This window comes from Cenococcum geophilum (genome assembly GCF_001692895.1).
Source record: "Cenococcum geophilum 1.58 unplaced genomic scaffold K441scaffold_11, whole genome shotgun sequence".
Classification (NCBI taxonomy): Eukaryota; Fungi; Ascomycota; class Dothideomycetes; order Gloniales; family Gloniaceae; genus Cenococcum; species Cenococcum geophilum.
Genome location: NW_027137569.1, coordinates 1,464,891 through 1,483,235, shown reverse-complemented (window position 1 = coordinate 1,483,235; position 18,345 = coordinate 1,464,891). Strand labels below are relative to the sequence as shown.

General features: G+C 35.4%; 2 protein-coding genes across 2 annotated transcripts; both read left to right on the top strand.

Moving 5' to 3' along the window:
• Window positions 1–2,462: 2,462 nt before the first annotated feature.
• K441DRAFT_550077 (uncharacterized protein) lies at window positions 2,463–2,624 on the top strand (the record flags this gene model as incomplete). Its single annotated transcript, XM_067643039.1, has 1 exon — window positions 2,463–2,624. The coding sequence occupies one exon, from the start codon at window positions 2,463–2,465 to the stop codon at window positions 2,622–2,624; it is 162 nt and encodes a 53-aa protein (XP_067506519.1).
• Window positions 2,625–9,284: 6,660 nt separating this feature from the next.
• Window positions 9,285–9,533, top strand: K441DRAFT_549805 (uncharacterized protein; the record flags this gene model as incomplete). The annotated part of the gene is given in 2 exon segments (XM_067643028.1): window positions 9,285–9,395; window positions 9,411–9,533. Coding segments are annotated over 2 exon segments (234 nt in total), but the record flags the coding sequence as incomplete, so codon positions are not given.
• Between the last annotated feature and the right edge of the window lie 8,812 nt (window positions 9,534–18,345).

The window sequence follows — 18,345 nt, the reverse complement described above, 5'->3', positions numbered from 1 at the left end:
CCCTACGTATACGGCTGTTAACTAAGTAGGTTTTCTAATACCTGCTTCTAGTATAAGAATATTCTCCAACTTGTAATTAGCGTTGCTATTAGTATAGAGCTAAAGGGCTAGAGCCTGCTAGGAAATAGTCGTAGAGATTTTAAAAAAGCTATAGCTAAACAATATTACGCTATACTGGATTCTAGGCCACTTAGGATTTATAGGAAACAAGAAGGCCAATAAGCTTATTAAAGCAGCAATAAGATTAGAGAGCGAGAAGCCACTATAGAGAGACGGCCTCCTATGGTACTTTATAACGCAAGCCCTAAAAAAAGCTAAAATAATAATAGAACCGCTTCTATTAGAAAGATCTAATATAGGCAAGTTTATAAGAAAGATTAACGCAGCACTCTACCTAGGAAAGGCTGTAGGATTATACTAGCAGCTAATTAGCTCTAAAGCTACTATCCTTACATAGCTACGGACCGGCAAGTCATTTCTAAAAGAATATCTCTATAAAATTAATGTATTAGAGACGGCGTTATGCGACTATAGGCTTATAAAATCAATATAGCACTTCCTCTTTTCTTATAGGAGGTGGACACAGCAGAGGTTTAGACTAAGTAAGTAGCATAAAGATCAATTTGGGGATCTATTATATGCATTAGGAGGCTACTCACGCAGACAAGAAGGAGGCAGGAATATTAACGGCCCAATTAAGCGCTGGAAGCTAGACATTAGCGTAGTTAAAGCTATAATTAAATTTGCAAAGGAGACCGGACGTTTATACCTAAGCGTATAAGATACAGAAAGTATAGAAGCCGACATTAATAAGCGAAGACTCTTAAGAATTCTTTATCCTATTATCTAACTAAATATACCACAAGCCTCCTTTATACATGCCTCTACTAGTATATTGCTAATTAAGAAGCGTATAACGCCAGAACAGCCCTACGGACATAAGGCGTTAAAAACTACTTACTTAGGCTCGCCTCTAAACTCCGACCTTTTTTTTTCTAATAGTAACGCATTTCTTATTTCCTTAGTTAAGTATAGTGTTAGGTAATGGATATATAGTTCTTATAGTTGGCTTCTAAACTAGAGCATGCATATTAATAGTAGGAAGTATTTAGTTAGCGCTCTATAACGGCCTATACCCTAAATAGTATATAGCTATAATAGAATATACATACATATATATATAGGGGTCTACCTTTTAAGGTTGGTAAATAGAGAAAGTACAAGTAGAGAAAGTAGGCTGTAGTTAGCGTTAGGACTAACAACGGTTATAAGCTTAGCGTTATAGCGAATAAGTACTACCGCATTTACTAATATTACTAGCCACAGACCCTTCCATTAGCTCATACGCTAAGCTCGGCTATAATAATAAGCTAAGGTTGTTTAGTGTGGCGGGGTTGCTAAGTTAACTTAAGAGTACTAGAACTCCCTAACTCCAACTAAATTCTTACAACTATTAAACTTCGCAATGCAGCCTAATAACACTTATGGTATAATATACCCCTATATCTATATTATAGACCCCTCTAAAAAAACATTAGCATATAATACCGCCTTTACCCTCTAAATCTAATCCACGAAATTACGAGTAGTTTGTAGGAAGTAGATATATTATCCGCGAAGTAAGTACACTTTACGTTACCTATTCTCTAATCTGCCTTTTTAATATATAGTAACTGCCTTACTAACTATAATATAGGTTTATGCCTAAGGAAGACTAAATAAAGTATAATAGTGATTACGTCTAGCCTACTCTGCGATAATTGTTAAAAATACTGTCCTAAAGCCGTCGTCTCTAGCATTAGCTATTATACTTAGCTAGCTTAATAAATGGTTATCTACTTTCCTATAGCAATATCGACATACTTTTAAACTAGACACCTTTAATACCCAATTATCCTAATATTAAAGAAATTATTGAGAATAAATCGCTATTTTTAGAGGGGTCTTTATAATAAAATATCGGATTATTAAAAGGTTGCTACCTTAACACTATAACAAAGAGATCGCGCTCTTAGAAGGTTTTAATTGGCTTAAACTTACTAGGCGTCTACTATATTGTAGATAACATCTTACCTTTCTAGCCTAGCTTTAGGCCTAGACTTAATATAGGCTTTTTAGGGAACTACCTCGCCATACTCGTATTGGGGTAGTTATACGTCCTTTCTACTTATCTCCTTAAATTGTATAAGAAGTCTGGAAAAGATAGGATTTTCTACACTAATAACAAAGCGGCTGTGTTTACTACTCCGGCCCTATCTAAAGATAGCTCTTTCTCCGTTTATATCGGAGATGTAGCTACACACAAGTGCCGATAGTAGGCGGCAATTCTTATACTAGGATGCGGATGGCGATTAATCCTTTACCAGTTAAGTCACTAGTACTATCTACTATAGTTATATTACTTAAGCCTTAAGAACCGTTTTAATATTCTTTAAGATAATCCAGCAACTTAGTTATTAGATATGCTAGGTGATCCCCCTAACTCTATTAAGGCGCGGGAATATCTCTATAAATTTGCGAAGGTATATTATATCTATAACCAACTTCTAGCTATATTTGTCGCCGCTCTTACCTTACTAAGACAAGGAAGGTTTAGGGCGCATATCGTACTACCTCGCCCCTAATCTATAACTAGGTTCCCGGAACATGCGAAGTTAATTAGTTTTAAGTGAATACTACCTATAAGCCACCTTCCACATTATATAGCACTGAGCTGCATTCTAAACGCGTTATCCTCCTCTATATTTAAATATTTCTAGAAGCTAGGCGTAAACTATAATATCGCCAGCAAATAGCTCTATCCTATATTATAGGAAATTATTCTATCTCTTAAAAAAAAAGAGCAATATTAGAAAATTGTCTAAATAATAGCCACTTATTGGCCGAGTTTGGCGCCCTTATAGTTAGGCATAGCAATTACCGGATTACTTCTAAAGTTACTTAATATAACCGGTTAACATTTACCGCCAATCTCTTTAAAAGCTATAGTTTAGACTAAATCCTTTTAATCATTTATAGACCTACAATTTCACTAGCAATTGCGGATTTTTAAGAGCATTAAAGGCCGACAATATATTCGTCGTGAAGATAAATACCGCCTTCTCTATATTACAGATATAGGTTCTAGGCATTATACATTACCGCCACTTAGTTTATAGTCACCTTTTAGCGCAGTTAAGCTAAAAAACGCTGCATTTAAAGCCTAACAGCACTATACCTACGGGCACTAGCTAGTCTATAGTTAATAGATCTAGCAACTAGAGAATAAACCGCCTCTATATAATTCCGGAATGACCTTCTAATTAAGAAGGCATTATTATAAGAGGCTATTTAAAAAATTTCGCTTCTAGATAGCTTACATTTAGTCGCAGCTTCGCCGTTAATAGATATATCTCTAGTATTTTATATGGAATTTCGTAACAAGGCCTTAATAGGCACTACTTAGTGTCTTATGCAATAAGATAATCTCTTAGTCTGCAACCTAATATATTTTTAGTTAGGCATTATTAGATAGGATATAATTAGATAAAATAGATCTCTAGAAATATAAGTGGCTTAATAATCTCCTAAATAACAAATTAGAGGATTAGGGATCGTTAGTTATATCTATTAATTGATTTAAAAAGTTTTCGCATTAAGGTGACTTTATATATACTCCTCCCACAAAATCGGGCCACGGTGCCTTCCATTGCTTTAGTAATTTCCTTTATTATCTTAAATCTAGCTACCTGGTTCGGTTCCTAATAGGCCCCCTTTTAGATAATTATTACACTCTTTATATAGCCTTTACTGCCCGCTAGCCTAATAAATTTTCCATTTCTTCCTATATTTAACCGCTATATATATTTCGTACTAGTGCTTATTATTTAGATAATTGTATATAGTATATATGCCCGTATAACTAGAACTAGATAAGTACTTAAGTACCTTAGCTTTCAAATCTAGAATATAGGAAATATTTCGCTTATAAACATAATATTGTATTAAATTTTACTGCTTTAATGTCAAATTACAATTTTTATAAAATTAAATTGGAACCGATAATATCTCTAAATTTTCCTAAATTTAAGGATTAGCGACTAGGGATATATAACTAAAGAGGATATAGTAGAACTATTACCTAATTACGCCAAGTCATAGAGAGAGCAGCGAAGCGTATAGCGGACGATAATCCAAACTATAAGAATATATTAATGAGATGCTCTTTATCTAAGTAAAAACGTAAGTTTTTACTCGTAATTCGTAATCTTTATATTAGATAGCCTTAAAATAGGCACTATAGTATAGATTCCTACCTTAAGGGGTTATTATAATATCAAATCAATTAGTAGTATAGTTCTATGCCCATACCCTATTAATAGGGTTTCTTAGCTCTAGAGCTAGGAGTTAATTTACTTCTAAAGTAGGGTATTATAGGGTACCCGAGCTAAATCCGCTATATGTAGCTAGGACTTAATCGCCGCTTAAATCAGTTAGCACTCTTAAAACCTTTTATTTCTACATTTTATTCCCACTTCTTATATCTTAATAAGGGTGTAGCCGGAGCGGGTCAGCCGTCCTCCCTACTAGGGGTGGCAAAATGCTACCTCTGCCGACGCCTTCACGCTAATAAATTACATCTAGGCTACAACTTCCCTAAGTACTCTTTATATACACCTTTTCTTTATACTACCAATAATTTCTATACTATTTATTAACTAGAATATATAAATAGGAAAGTATTACTCTAACTCCCTCCTAGTATAACGGAACACTCCATATTCCGAAAGAAGTTAGAGATACTTTAACTTTTAACTAACTTAAAACCTACGCACACCTTAATACTTCCATAGTGCTATAATCATTATACTCTATAGCGAGTCCTTAATATTTAAGACGCTAATTACCTATAAAATTACATAAGTATAGTTATCTAGTCACTTAACTTGTTCTATACCTAATAATGCCACTATTAGAATATAAGCGGTATATAGTATAATATAAGTTAATTGTATTAAGCATAAAGGATGCGGGGGCATATACTAGTATAATTATATAATCATTACGTAACTACGGTAATGATCCTTTAATTTCTAATAGCCGCGATTAGAACCTCTTTAGGACAACGTCGCCACCCTTATTTTAGCGCTATTTTAAACTGGAAATTAAGTAAGTCGGAATATCTAATACTGTATATAATGCTTCTAAACCATCGCTAACAATATACGTGGTATAGGAGGCAAATCCGCCGCGCAGGTCGGCACCTTTTTAGCACAACTTTAAACAATTTTAGTAATACGCAACTACGTATAATAATATAACTATATCATTACGCTACATTAAAAACTATAAGTTTAGTCAGTGCGTTTTATTATATATATCTTAGTTTTTAACTATCTAACCTCTCCTAGGTAATACAATATACTCTATATACAAGAAGAAACATTAGGCTAATTAAAGTTATATTCTATTATCAATCGCCTTAATTTAACTATAACAACTTCTATTTAGATTTTCTTCTAATATACTAGACGTAGGTCTACTCCTAGGCAATTTCGTTAAGCACTTACCCGCTAATTTAAGAATATAATATATTATAAGTTGTGACCTAAAAAGCAAGCACATTAAACGGAAAATTATAATCCTAAACCCCATAACTACTATAACTCCCATTAACAGTCTCCTAACAATTAATCGTATTATAGAAGTAAATATAACAGATATCGCTCTGCACACTATTAATATCTATATCCAAGTCATATCCGAAATAGAACTTATGGCCGCTTAAAAGACCGCTAGTACTACTAACTAAGTTATAGGTATCGACATTAGTGCCTAAGATTAGGATACAGGCGGTATTAACAATAATTTTATTGTTAAGGCTCTATATAAGAAGGTATTTGGGGTTAAGGTTATAGAGATAGGTGGGGTTCTCTTAGTACAGAAACCCGCTGCCTCTGCTATTTGGGACTAGGAAGAGCCACGGCCAATATATATTTAGCTAGACTAGCAAGCTAGGTGTTAAGTTTATAGGTAGCTATTCTATATTATATAAAGGGCGATATTGGTTTAAATAGGACGTCACGTCTAGACAGACGCTGTGTTTCCCACTAGGAAGTTTTACGCAAATAAAACTATTAGTATACTTATTAGAGTACTAGCAAGTAACCCCAAACTCCTCTATACTAGCTATAGTATACTATACGCAGAAGCTAGTGCCCTAGTCTATACTAACGCAGGTATAGGTATTATAGCTCTCGCCTTAACCGCAGCAATCTATAAACTTAAAGTCACTAGTATAGCTATAGGCTTAAACAATATATGCGCCGTTAAAACATTAACCCAATTTATACTAAAGATTAATTAGTATAATAAGCTGCGGCAATAAGCTATAACAGGATTCTTTACCTTATTTCCACACTTCCCACAATTATTAGGATTAAGCAGTTAGAGTTTACTATTATTATTGCAAGGATCCGGGCAAAACTCCTTTAAAAGCTCCCTAAATAGACTCTTACTAATTACTACCTAATATACAAGATTAACCAAAAAGTTACAAACGGCGTATAACCCAAAGATGTACGCTACTGCCTCTTTAAGTGCAATCGTCACCTTCTCTTCTAGTATGTTCTTTTTAATACCCATACGCAGCTCCTAGACACAGAAATCTATATCCGCCTTAATACTCTCCTTAAAAATAAAGTCTTTACTAAGTTCGTTAGTGACGCCTCTAATAAATATCTTGCAGATATTGTTATAAACGGTGTTTATTAGGCGCTTCTAAATATCTTCGCCTAGCTAAAACCAGGTGACTCCATTAACGACTTTAAAAACGGTCTTTCGCGTTAACTATAAATAAAAGATCTTATAAAACTCGTAAAGATCCTATAATAGAGCTTAGTATTTAATCTAATACTTATCCTAAGCATCGGTAGGTTCTAGTACTAGAAACTCCATAGGAAATGCTTAAGGCTATAAGGTTAATAACTTAGCAATTACAGCTTCCTCTATACTGTGTTGTTTAATCTAGCGTATCTCTAGGTCTGTCCTAAGCTTATAAACACTAGGCGCTAGGAAGTAAAACGCGAAGAGTATATAGAGAAGAAGTGCGAGAACGCTTAGTCGTTTAGCTTAAGACGCTAACAACGACTAATTCTGCGTTAGGCTTACTTAAGAGGCTATTAGCGTAAGAGGGCTAGCAAAAAAGTTCTAAGTTAGCGTTGCTTTAGTTACAGCTACGCCGCTAAGAGTAGCGTTTTGCGTCGCGTGCTCATGCTAAACATCTATATAGATTTTAATGTCGATTAAGTATTTATAGGTAACTGTCATTCCTTCCAATACTAAGGTTCCATAGTTAACACCTATTAGTAGTAGTAAAGCGGATATTGCTATAGTGCAAGTATTATCCTAAAAGACAGCGGTAAGATTTTTTTAGGTATTGTTTTCGGTTAGACTATATCCGCAAGTCTTTATACTAATTATTTTATCTAGGAAGAAGTCTGTTCCATTAAGAACAAAATCCGTTTCCAAAACGAATACTAGTATTTCTTTGCATTTAATTCTATTTAAGCATATTATCCTACTATTTATTAAAGTATAGGTAACGTTAGGGAAGAAGGTTATAAATTCGCACTATTTTTCTAAGCCCAAGCAGGTATAATTAAAGGAGAAGATTAAGTTCGGGCTATAAGATATAAAGAGACCTTTTAAAGAAGGTAATATTTTAACCTAAGAGAGATCTAATAGAGACGCTATATAATATAGCTTAACAATTAATAAGTATAGGGCATTTAGCTAAATAAGTGGTGGACGTAACACTCTTTAATTAAGTAAATTTCCTAATTATAAGACCTAATACTTTTATAGAACAAGCTACTCTGGCAATATTTTGCTAGTTAAGGTCTTAACACTGCTAAAATCTGTAAGCCCTTATAGAAAGGGCCAATTGCGAATTCCTAAGAGTACTTAGGGTGCGAGTCTTGCGCTATATCGTTATGAGTTACATCCATTGAAATTTTAACTATAGTGCTATAATGAAATTTCAGGTGCGCCTTCGCTAATACTAGCAAATAAAGTTGCTCCTTAAGAGCCTTATTTATTAAAAACAGACAATATAGCTTTAATTATATTAGGGCTTACCTATTATAGGCTGACTTAGTTATTTTTTCTTTTAACCTAGTCCACTATTTAGCCTTATATAGGCGTTCCTTAGATGACCTTAAATAAGTCCCTTAGCATTGGCGATAGAGCTTAATTAAAGTATAAACGAGCTGTATTAATCGAGATGTACTTATCTAGACCTCTTAAACTGGCCTCTTAGAGAAGATAAGTATTATATACCGTTAGCAAACCGGGCAGCTATTTAGGACGAAACCTTATAACAAAACTATAACAACCAATTGGCGTGATTTTGGTAATTAGGTTATGCTTTATAGCTAAGCTAAAAAGTAAGTAGAGGGGGATTATAAAGGGCCTGCGAATTAAATGCTAGGGGCGTCTTAGCGCATTATAAAGGTCGACTTTAAATAACTTACTAACTTTATGCCATTATAGGGCCAACCAAGAACGCCTTAAAAGGAGGAAACTTAGTTTAGGGATTAAATATATATTTAACCCAGTCTAAGCTAATCTTAGAGTTGGTATATCCAAATTAGAAGCACGTAAAATGCCATCTAAAGGTACTGTTAAACGGACGATTAAGTATAAGAACTTTGTCTATTAAATATAGCTCTAGAGCCTTTATATATATATAAGGAAATATATAAGAAAGACGGTAGTAAACTACGTTAGTAACTAAGTTAATAACCAAATTAGTGACCAAGTTAATAGTAATTAAGATAGTAGTAAGACGGTAGTAAGGAAGTCTGATTTAGTTCGATAGGTACGTAGCCCATATACTTTATAGAAATGCACTTAATTATAGTACCTATTTGTCCACTTAACACCCGCGCCTCTATAAGTCTATAGGTTATCCTTACCTACTAAGACTTTAAGGGAGCTAAGTAAGTTAGATCCTAAATTATATACCATTAAGGTAACTACCTAGTAGGTAGTTAGTACGTTAGGCAGTATAAAGGAGCTACTATAACTATAAATAGCTGTATCTGCCCTTATAGATAGTTGGTAAACAATAACACTTATATCCTTAGTTTAGAACTTTAACTAAATAGGCTTAATATAACTCTTTTTTCGTCTATATTATAGACATTCTCCAGTAAAATAAGGCAAGGGAGGCCACTTTTAAAGCGGTGCACCTAGACACGATAAATAGTATAAATAGCATTACCTTAATATTACGGTGGTAGGGGAAGTATAAGGCGGCCGAGGAGATAAACCGGCGAGCGCTAAAGGGAAGAGAGAAGGTAGTAGGGCAAGAGTACCTAGGTACGCTAACTAGCGTAAGCAACCTAGCGATAGTGCTATAAAATTAGGGGAAGTATAAGGCGGCTAAGGAGATAAACCGGCGAGCGCTAGAGGGATATAAGAAGGCGCTAAATAAAGAACACCCGTCTATACTAACCAGTATCTACTACTTAGCTTTCCTATTTTATTAACAGCATTAATATAAAGCTTCTTTAGCACTATATAAAAGGGCAAGTAGCGGATACTAGCATATACTTAGTCCAGAACATCCTACTACGGCGGCGTGCTTTAAGCACTACTCGTCACTAACGTAGGAGACGCAGTATAGGTAATAGTTATTCCTTATATAGTAATCTATAAGGCACGTATACTATTAGGATAATATTTACCTACTTATACATTCTTACTAATAAATACTATAACATTTGGTGGGTATAAAGAAAGGTATATATAAAGAGTACTTAGAGAAGTTATAGCTAAGATATAATTTATTAGCGTAAAGGCGTCAGCAGAGGTGGCATTTTACTACCCCTAGTAGGGAGGATAGCCGACCCACTCCGGCTATACCCTTATTAAGGGTGTATATTTAAGATTAAGGAATAAAGAATATAGAGTAAATAGGTAACTAGTAGGCGTTAGAACCAACTATCTTAGGTATAGTGTTATAGCGGTAATACACTGCTGCTTAGTGTTTAGCTTAGCGCGGTTACTAAGTTAACTAAACCATGCCGAAACTTCCAGACCATAATTAATTCTCGCGACTACTACCGTTTAATTTTATAATATGGGCCTTCTAATAGCATAATACACGGCTATATCTACATCGCAGCCTCCTTTAAAAGAATATTAGCATATTACACCGCCTTTAAGCTTCGTGGGTGTACCTTTAACGCCTCCGCTAACCGACAAAAAAGCCTTTACCTAAGCTTACCAAGTGATTGCGCTTTTTAAGAATATCTAAGCTAGAAGATATATTAAGGAACACCTATAGACGGAATTTCAGCTTATATAAGGAGAGTATAATAAGATAAAGCGTTAGCTTAGGTAAAACGAGTCGCTATTTAGATACGTTAAAGACAAGATACAGTGTATATATTTAAGGAATAATAGAAACGGTAGCTAATAATAGAGATTAAATAGATATAATTACTGCGGAGGAAGCCATTAACTTATTATTTAGATGCCGACCGGCGTATATAAGCTCTTTATTAATAATATTAAGGACGCAATTTAAAGTTAGCTAAAAGCAATTCGCAGCGGATTAGATAGGGCAGCCCTCTTTATATAAAAAGTACGCCTAGCCCGATTAACTGAGATATATTTTCTACTTAATAATATTTTACTTAGTATAAAGTTAAAATATAAGCCGGACGCCTCCTTTTAGCACGATAATACTTAATACCCTAGCGTTATAATTAAAGTCGTATATTTATAGAAGATAAAGAGGTTAGGCTGGCTAGCGGAAGACTATTTTCTAGACTTAGATGCTAGTGTACAGGTTGTTATTAGCCTGGATATTAAATACGGCAAAAAAGGTTCGCGTAAGGCGACGTTATTAGTATAGCGAACTCGTGCATTCTATACCGACAATGGGGATTAATTAGGAGTAATTTAAGAAATAAAAGATAAGGTATTTAAGGTTAATGTTCTCGCATTATAGTGTTTTAAGATTCTAAACTAGGCATTTCGCAACAATAATAGAGACCCTACCACTTACCTAGGTCTACGACTTCAACTATCTAACTTTGCTTGTAAAGAGCTAACAAAGGGGGCAATTAAGAAGATCAAGATATACTCTTATTTACTTAAAAATTATACTAATACCTTACTGCTGCAGAGAACAAGATCTAAGGACGAAGAGGGCTTATTAAACACTCTATTTTTCTTAGAGTTAAGAAGCGTAAAAGATCCGAAACACCCCTAAAGAGGATAGCTTCCAATAATAAAGCGAAGTATATTAAGCAAGAGAGAGCCGCGAAGCGTATAGCGAACTATAATCCCGTTTAGCCCACCTAGCCTAACTTTCTAATTATAGAAACGATATTTAAGTAAAAGCTTAACTCTATATATATAGACTAGTGGGTACGTGCACTACTAGGTAGTAGTATATAATTATAAAAGCATTAATTAATAACTCGTATATAAAGCAGTAACGATTGTTTTCTAAGTAGTAGGAGGATATTAAGTTATAATAAAGGATATTGAGGATGGTAATACGAACAATTGGTAGATAAGGCTCTGCCTTAGGTTAATACTTATTTAATCTCTAAAACTCACATTAATTATAGACACTCCTATTTAATTACTCGGCCTGCTTTTTTACTTATAATCTATTATAAAACTAGTAAAAATAAAAAGAAACTAAAAAAAGCCTATAGTCGCGACTAGCTATTTAACAAACTTACTTACCTAGTGTGTAGATGCACGCGTATCTTTTAATACTAGCCGCTAGGGGTCCGTCTACGGCTAATATAATCCGTGCGATTCTAGCGGCGTGCTCTAGCAGCTTAATAGCCTATTTAATCTATTTATTTACCTAGTAAGTGTCTTTTAGTAGCGACTAATAGGCTTTATACTTAGTAAGCATAGCTATTATAGTGGCCTATTAGTAAAACTAAGCGATAAAGAGCGGTAATCTGCCGTCCTTATCTATCCCTTGCAACGTTGATTTGGGTCCTATTTTTATCGATAAGGGTTGGCCAATAGAATCAATAGGATTAAGGCTCCGTGACTATACGCGTACTTTTGATTCTGGTGTTCCCGCACGGACTACCTCTAGTAGGACCCCAACGTTGCAAGGGATATAGTTTTATATAGCACTATAGTTTAGGAGTAACCGTACCACTTTAGAGTAACTATATGCTATAGCCTAGAATAATAGAGTTTGCCCAGCTGTGCTCCGCATATTAATATTAATAGTAGTTATTATAAGAAGAACTTTAACCACTTCTTTATACCTAGACTGCGACGCCCTTTATAAAGGGGTTATTCCGTAGATATTTCGCTTGCCTAAAGGAATACTATTATTAATAAGTTAACAAACAGTTACGGCGTCTCTATTTTTAGCGGCATTATAAAGGCGTAAGATATTAAGCTATTACTCTTTACTATTATTAATATAATCCCACTAATTAATAAGACTAAGGACTTGTTTCTAACCACTAGTAGCAGCTACCTTAATTACTTTAGTAGTAACTTTAATGCTAATAGTTTAATAGAGGAGTTAAACCAGCTTATAACTTATACGCTTATTAAAAACCGCCTCTTTAAGTACCTCTTTAGTGATTTTAACTTCGTCGCTACGCTAATTAAAAAGAAGTGCTATTACCTCCTTGCCACTACTTTAGTTCCTAGCTACTACCTTAACTACCTCTTTAATAATTTTCACTTTATTACTGCGCTAATTAAGGAGTAGTGCTATTACCTCCTTACTCTAATTCCTAGCTGCTACCTTAGCCACCTCTTTAATAATCTTAACTTCGCCGCTACGCTAATTAAGAAGAAGTGCTATTACCTCCTTACTACTACTCCCGTTCCTAGCTACTGCCTTAACTACCTTTTTAGTGATTTTAACTTCGTTACTACACTAATTAAGAAGTAGTGCTATTACTTCCTTATTATTACTTAAGTTTCTAGCTACTACCTTAACTACCTCTTTAGTAATCTTAACTTCGTTACTATACTAATTAAGAAGTAGTGCTATTACTTCCTTACTACTACCCCCGTTCCTAGCTACCGCCTTAACTACCTCTTTAGTAATTTTAACTTCGTTACTACGCCGATTAAGGAGAAGTACTACTACCTCCTTACCACTACTCTAGTTCCTAGCTACTACCTTAATTACCTCTTTAATAATCTTAACTTCCTTGCCGCACTATATAAGAAGTATATTTATAGCTAGCGCATTAAATAATTTTATAAGTACCTAGACTAGCTAAGGGGTAACTATAATCCCGTCACGGCGCTAATTAAAAAGCAGTACTATTACTTTCTTACCACTGCTTAAGTTCCTAGCCGTTACCTTAACCACCTCTTTAGTAGTCTTAACTTCGTCGCTACGCTAATTAAGGAGCAGTACTATTACCTTCTTACCGTTAATCTTGTTCCTAACTACTGCCTTAACCACCTCTTTAGTAATCTTAACTTTGTTACTACGCTAATTAAGGAGTAGTGCTATTATATCCTTACTACTACTCTAGTTCCTAGCTACTACCTTAACCACCTCTTTAGTAATCTTAACTTCGTTACTACGCTAATTAAGGAGTAGTGCTATTACGTCCTTACCACTGCTTCCGTTCCTAGCTACTACCTTAACTACCTCTTTAGTAATTTTAACCTCATTACCGTACTATATAAGAAGTATATTTATAGCTAGCGTATTAAATAATTTCGTAAGCGCCTAGACTAGCTAAGAGGTAACTATAATCCCGTCGCGGCGCTAATTAAAAAGCAGCGCTATTACCTCCTTACTATTGCTCTAGTTTCTAGCTACTACCTTAACTACTTCTTTAGTAATCTTAACTTCGTTACTACGCTAATTAAGGAAAAGTATTATTACTTCCTTGCTACTGCTCCTGTTCCTAGCTACTGCCTTAATTACCTCTTTAGTAATCCTAACTTCGTTACTACACTAATTAAGAAGCAGTGCTATTACCTTTTTACTACTACTCCCATTTCTAGCTGCTACCTTAACTACCTCTTTAGTAATCTTAACTTCGTTACTACGCTAATTAAAAAGCAGTACTATTACCTTCCTTACTTACTATTCCAGTTCCTAGCTACCGCCTTAACTACTTCTTTAGTGATCTTGACTTCGTTACTACCGCATAATAAGGGGAAGTACTATTACCTCCTTACCACTGCTCTAGTTCCTAGCTACTACCTAACCACCTCTTTAGTAATCTTAACTTCGTTACTATACTGCGTAAGAAGTATATTATAGCTAGCGTATTAAATAATTTCGTCAGCGCCTAAGACTAGCTAAGGGATAACTATAATCCCGTCACGGCGCTGATTAAAAAGTAGTGCTATTACCTTTTTACCATTACTCTAGTTCCCAGCTGCTGCCTTAACCACCTCTTTAGTAATTCTTAACTTCGCCGGCTACGCTAATTAAGAAAAGTACTATTACCTTCTTGCTACTGCTCCCGTTCCTAGCTGCTACCTTAACTACCTCTTTAGTAATCTTAACTTCGTTACTACGCTAATTAAAAAAGTAGTGCTATTATTTCCTTACTACTGCTTTAGGTTCCTAGCTGCTACCTTAACTACCTCTTTAGTAATCTTAACTTCGTTACTACGCTAATTAAGAAGCAGTGCTATTACTTTCTTACTACTACTCTAGTTTCTAGTTGCTACCTTAACCACCTCTTTAGTAATCTTAACTTCGTTACTACGCTAATTAAGGAGCAGTGCTATTACCTCCTTACCACTGCTTCCGTTTCTAGCTGCTACTATAACTACCTCTTTAGTGATCTTAACTTTATTACTGCGCTAATTAAAAAGAAGTACTATTACCTCTTTACTATTACTTAAGTTCCTAGCTGCCGCCTTAACCACCTTTTTAGTAGTCTTAACTTCGTCACTGCGCTAATTAAGGAGCAGTGCTATTACCTTTTTGCCGTTAATCTCGTTCCTAGCTACTACCTTAACCACCTCTTTAGTAATCTTAACTTCGTCGCTACGCTAATTAAGAAGCAGTGCTATTACCTCCTTACTACTACTTTAGTTCCTAACTGCTACCTTAACTACCTTTTTAGTAATCTTAACTTTATCGCTGCGCTAATTAAAGAGCAGTGCTATTACCTACTTGCCACTACTCCTATTCCCAGCTACTACCTTAACCACTTCTTTAGTAATCTTAACTTCGTTACTACGCTAATTAAGGAGTAGTGCTATTACGTCCTTACCACTGCTCTAGTTCCTAGCTACTACCTTAACTACCTCTTTAGTAATCTTAACTTCGTCGCCGCACTATATAAGAAGTATATTTATAACTAGCGCATTAAATGATTTTATAAGCGCCTGGACTAGCTAAGGGGTAACTATAATCCTATCGCGGCGCTGATTAAGGAGTAGTACTATTACCTCCTTGCCGCTACTTAAGTTCTTAGCTACTGCCTTAACCACCTCTTTAGTAATCTTGACTTCGTCACTACGCTAATTAAGAAGAAGTACTATTACCTCCTTACCACTGCTCCAGTTCCTAGCTACTGCCTTAACTACCTCTTTAGTAATCTTAACTTCGTCACTACGCTAATTAAGGAGTAGCGCTATTACCTCCTTACCACTGCTTCTGTTCCTAACTACTACCTTAACTACTTCTTTTATAACCTACATCTTATTTATATATTGGTTTAGTAAAACTTTAAGTAACTTATAACTTTTGTGTAATACTAAGATATATAGAAGGCTTCGACCTTACTTATTACGGCACTAACCTAACGTATACTATTTTATACTGTCTTATACTATTCCCTACTATTAGCTAGCCCACCACTAGCGACTTAGCGGCCGGCCCTACTATTTATATATAATACCCCCTTTCTACCTTCTTCCCCTCTTTATACCATAACGTAGTTATTTAGTCTACTTTATTACAGCACTATAACAGTTTATAGTATCTTTAATTTACGCCCCATCGCAATTACTAATTCCCCGTACCCTAGCCAATTAACCTCCGCCCTAAAGTAATCGCGACTTACGCGCGCCTCTGCTGAAACTAATACGTCCCTAGCACAGTTCTAGAACAATCCTTAGTTTTTACCTAGCGCCTAGATAGGCGACACTAATGATGCCGAAATGGCCGAAACTTAGAACCCCTATAACGTTTTTATAGACCTATTTATAGAGATATACCCTAATATCGCATAGATAATCTGCCGCTCCCTACTATACCCTAAGACCTTTAAGCCTAGCAAAGCTTACCTTACCCTTATTAACTATACTAATAAGTTCCTTAACAATATTAAAGTAGGACTATAGTGTATATATAATACAAACACTGCTAACAAAAAAGCTAACAAAAACCTTAGTACCTTTATCGCTTCCTAGATAGGAACTATTAACTCCTAGGCAGAGACTATTACCGTTCTAAAATAATTAACCCCTATAATAACGGTAGTAACCTAGCAGAAAAAACGGAGATCTAAAGACCCGCCAATATTTAGTGGAAAAGGCACCCCGCTAGAATAATAAGCTAATTTTAAGACCTAGCATATTAAGATTAAGGAAGTCTTTAACCGGGACTAGGACTACTTTAATATAGTTTAATCCTAAATCCTTTACATCTCGGATATACTAGAGGATAAGGCCTATAAGTTTATTAAGTAGGGCCTAAAGCTTATACACGAGAACCCAAACAATATATCTATATAGAAATGGCCTACTAAGGAAGATATGCTTAAAGACCTTACTGCCTACTATAAGGTCCTTAATATAACCTAGGTCGCAAAGAATAAGCTTAACTATTTCCCCTAAGGTAAGCGTAATTACTAGTCCTAGAAGGGAGAGCTTAATAAGCTAATAGTCTGCGCTAAAAAGATAAATAAATAGAAGGTGGACCTACTCTAAAAGTTTATCTCTCTAAAGATGGAAAAGCTGGTACTTAGACTAGCCTATAAAATTAACAACAGCGACTATATAGGTTAGAGTAAGCAGATAGATATGTTTGCTAAAAACCTCGCAAATTATACACACTAAGCTAACCTTAAGAAGAACGCTAACTACCGCCTACCTACCTAAGCCCCTGCCCCTATGTTAACCCTAACCCTAGTAGTAACTAGAGAACCTATAGACCTTAATAGAATCTTAGACACGGAGCGTAAGCGCCGTATTAATAATAGATTATACCTTGCCTATAGCCTACCTGGCTACTAAAAGGATGCCTATAACCCCGCTAAGATAGCAAACCTAGTCCTAATACTACCCTATTAAATAATGCGAATAAATAACCGCGGACGTGGTAACCGTGGAGTCTATTATAGACGTGGCGATCGCGGAGCCTATTATAGCCGCGGCGGACAACCCCCCCCCTTTAACCCTACGGCTTAGTTACTTTAAACTATACCCTATATGGGAGCCTAACCCGTTAACAACGCCTAGTATTAGCGACTTCGCGCTAGTAAATACGAACACGGCCACGTCGTCGGCAAGGTATTATCTTCCTATACCCTAACTAAAATAGAGATAAACACCGCCAGCCAGACGGACACTAAACCACCCCGCTAAGACAGCCCTATACCCTAGTTGTTAAAAGGCAAACTCTTAGACTAAGTCGTGCCTAAGGGTCTAAACTATATAAGGAGGAAGACGAGAAGATTAGGTCCCTATTACTAGATTAATTAGTCCTTTCTATTAGTAAACTACTACTTAATCTTAGATTAGCAAATAGTAATAAGAAATTAATCCTTATTTAAACCTAACTCTCCTTATTACGTAACCTATACCCCTAAGTTTATATTAATATAGTAAGCTTAGTAGACTCCGGTAGTACTATAATAGTATTTACTAACGCAGAGTCTATTATAAGAAAGTATAACGTTATAACTAAGAAGCTGCTGGCACCTAGGCTACTGCGCCTTATAGATAATATCCCAACTTTGCTTATTACGGACTACTTTACCGCCTAAATATTAATTAGCCTCTATACTAAAGCTATACTCTTTTTCATTACCAAACTCTCGCCTACTACCCCAATTATCCTAGATATACCCTAGCTTTAGAAGTATAAGCCCCGTCCTAGCTTTAGAAAACTTAAAATCCGCTTTAACTTAGACTACTACTCTAGGTACTACCTCCTATAAGGGATAGCCAACGTTAGTAGGGACGCCCTATGTAAATACTTAGCACTACTAAGCCTAGTGCCTAAGACTATATATAAAGCCCTAATAGTAGAAGACGTTCCTGATAAAGGGGAGCCCGTATAGCTATAAAGAAACGAAATAGTAGAAGACTGGACTAACCTAGTACTTAAGACTAAAATAATGGGCTAGCTAGCCCTAC